This window comes from Mizuhopecten yessoensis, unplaced genomic scaffold, assembly GCF_002113885.1.
Source record: "Mizuhopecten yessoensis strain PY_sf001 unplaced genomic scaffold, ASM211388v2 scaffold7507, whole genome shotgun sequence".
Taxonomy (NCBI): domain Eukaryota; kingdom Metazoa; phylum Mollusca; class Bivalvia; order Pectinida; family Pectinidae; genus Mizuhopecten; species Mizuhopecten yessoensis.
In genome coordinates, this window is record NW_018407082.1 from 1,079,118 (window position 1) to 1,081,501 (window position 2,384).

A 2,384-nucleotide genomic window follows, 5' to 3' on the forward strand; every position below is an offset into this window, starting at 1 on the left:
CTTCAGTTTTTGTTGTTGGTTTGGGTGGCGCCTTTAGTTAACATTGCAGCTCAGAGTTACGGTTTCCTTCCCCGGTGTCTTGATTTGTCCTTCGTTACTGTTATTATCCTGGTTTACGATGTCTTGTTCTCTCTTGTTCCCTAACACCTCAGTTTCTATTGTTAACCTTTTTTTCAACAGTTACAAAAAATATTAGGACATTTCAAAGAAAGTGACTAATGGTTCAACAAAAATAAAGCCAAAATTTCAATTTTTAATTCATCAGGTATCATAAAAACAAACAAGCTTATAAATTACACAATATCATACAATTCAAAAATTCTTAGGTCATGGTGTGCTCTGTTGTTTAAGATTCTTCGTTCCGTTTTGTCACGGTGTATGTCTGTTGAAAGATGCTTAACAATGTTTTGCGACGGTGTATGCCAATGCTTGAGGTGATGGAACATGTTTTGTCGTTTAGTCTGTCCCGACTGCCGGAAGATGGCTTATGTTCAGTTATAAGATTTGCTATTTATTTAGATATTGACATTTAAATATGCTTTATAATCAGATGTGTAACAGTCTCAGATATATCATGCCCAAGTAACATGTTTGTTCATCAGCACCAGCCAGGGGACCAATATCCATCGAAATTGTTAGGGTTAGCAGCTGCAGAGTTGTTTGGGAAATTAGCGGGAATCATCTGTTTGTGATATTCAGCCATCTTCTTACTCAGCTCCTCCGCAATATCCAAGTGTGACAGGGACAAGTCGTTATGTTCATACGGGTCATCTAAACACAGAACAAAAATATTTTCATTTTAGAAGATATAACATCTTACAGGTATGTGATGAACAAATATATATTTCACAATACGATTTGACATAAAATGTCTTGAAGCGGGTATTGTCAATCAAGCAAGACGCTTACCCTTCCGGAACACCTGGTTATATTATTAAGGATAAGATCTGGTGTTCCGCAAATGTAGAGATACGACCAGGTGGCGTGGAAGGGTAAGCGTCTTCTGNTTTTTGTAGAATAAATACAAATCATGGTTATTTGACTTTTCTATTACATGATAACTAGTGAATTATCAGAAATAATAAGTTTTATGAAAACTTATTTAACCACCAGAAGATAAACAAAATGCAATAGTAACCACTATGAACGTTACGTTGTATTCACTGCAGATAAAACTGTAGAATTTCTGTTCGATGCAGAATAAGCGACAGTAAAATAAGCTTTTGTTGAGGTAGGTCTTTGTCACGAACATTTTATTGTTTACCTGACTTTTTAATGTTTTCATGCAGAAACGGCAGAATTGAGTTGATAAACACATTCAAACTAGTGTGAACTCTTGTTGTCAAATGTGACGTCATATAAGATGATGTCGTAGATAACGCACAATTGACAAAAACTATGTATTGTATTTTGAAACTTTCGACATGTACCTGATAGCCGCATGTCCTTCATTACGGGGATTCATATCGTCCAAGTTGTATATGAACTCAGTTCGTTTGGACGGGGCACCGGTCCTCAGGCTATCCCATTGGTCAATTCCATCAATGTCCTTTTCTTTGGGAACATAAACAAGACAACGTTATTCTCAGTACACTTGAACTGTTAATTTTACAGTTAATATACACTCAAAATGTGACTCTCAAATACGTATGTCAAACGTCTTCGCGTTACAACATTTTAGTTTCATATTGTGACGACAATCCGATGATATGCTCAATACGACCAGTGTTTGCCAACGAATGCTTGAGTCTGGCGGCTAAAGTTTAATGTTCACTGACCATAACAGGATCATAGTAGCAAACAAGAGCATGTATAATTCATCAATACCATTAACAAGACCTTTTTAACATAGGGTTTGTGCTACACCTTGCATTCCAGTACACATAACTCGGAACAGACACAAATAACGCATAGTCACTTATATCAAGCGTATTGTAGGTTGACGTAAGTTTTTGTGTTGTTTTTTTCCCAGTTTATTTATCTTCTACTTTAAAGACTGCCACATGTATATATGTGTAAAATGTCGAGTTTAAACAACATTGTTGAAGGTGTTTGATTCGTTATTTAACTTTGAACACTGTTCACTTTCAGTAAGATTTACCATTTTATTACCTGTAAACAGTTCTATGTACTCTATCGAACTATTTTCATCAGTCAGCAATGGTCGTTGACATTAAATGAGGACTTGTGAAGACTTTAGAGTAACAGGAATTCGTTCGTAACGCACAAATGCTGCGTTTTAGGATAGGGGTTGTCACTTCTGAGCATACCATCTCCAGAGGCGAACACAAATGATCGCAGAGTAGATCTGTTTCATACAATGTAGGAACCGTGTAAACGAATATTCAGCCGATACTTTGTGTTAAAGAATGCGAGAAATGCGA

At 36.3% G+C, this 2,384-nt stretch overlaps 1 protein-coding gene across 1 annotated transcript in view; it reads right to left on the reverse strand.

Moving 5' to 3' along the window:
* Positions 1-349: 349 nt before the first annotated feature.
* LOC110453798 (arylsulfatase B-like) overlaps positions 350-2,384 on the reverse strand; it is a 13,482-nt gene continuing 11,447 nt past the window's right edge. The window contains exons 12-14 of the mRNA XM_021502958.1: positions 1,431-1,554; positions 1,265-1,335; positions 350-771 (exon numbers count right to left, since the gene is read on the reverse strand). Coding sequence (XP_021358633.1) covers positions 599-771; positions 1,265-1,335; positions 1,431-1,554 — 368 coding nt within the window. The 3' untranslated portion in view covers positions 350-598. The remainder of the gene's footprint in view (positions 772-1,264; positions 1,336-1,430; positions 1,555-2,384) is intronic.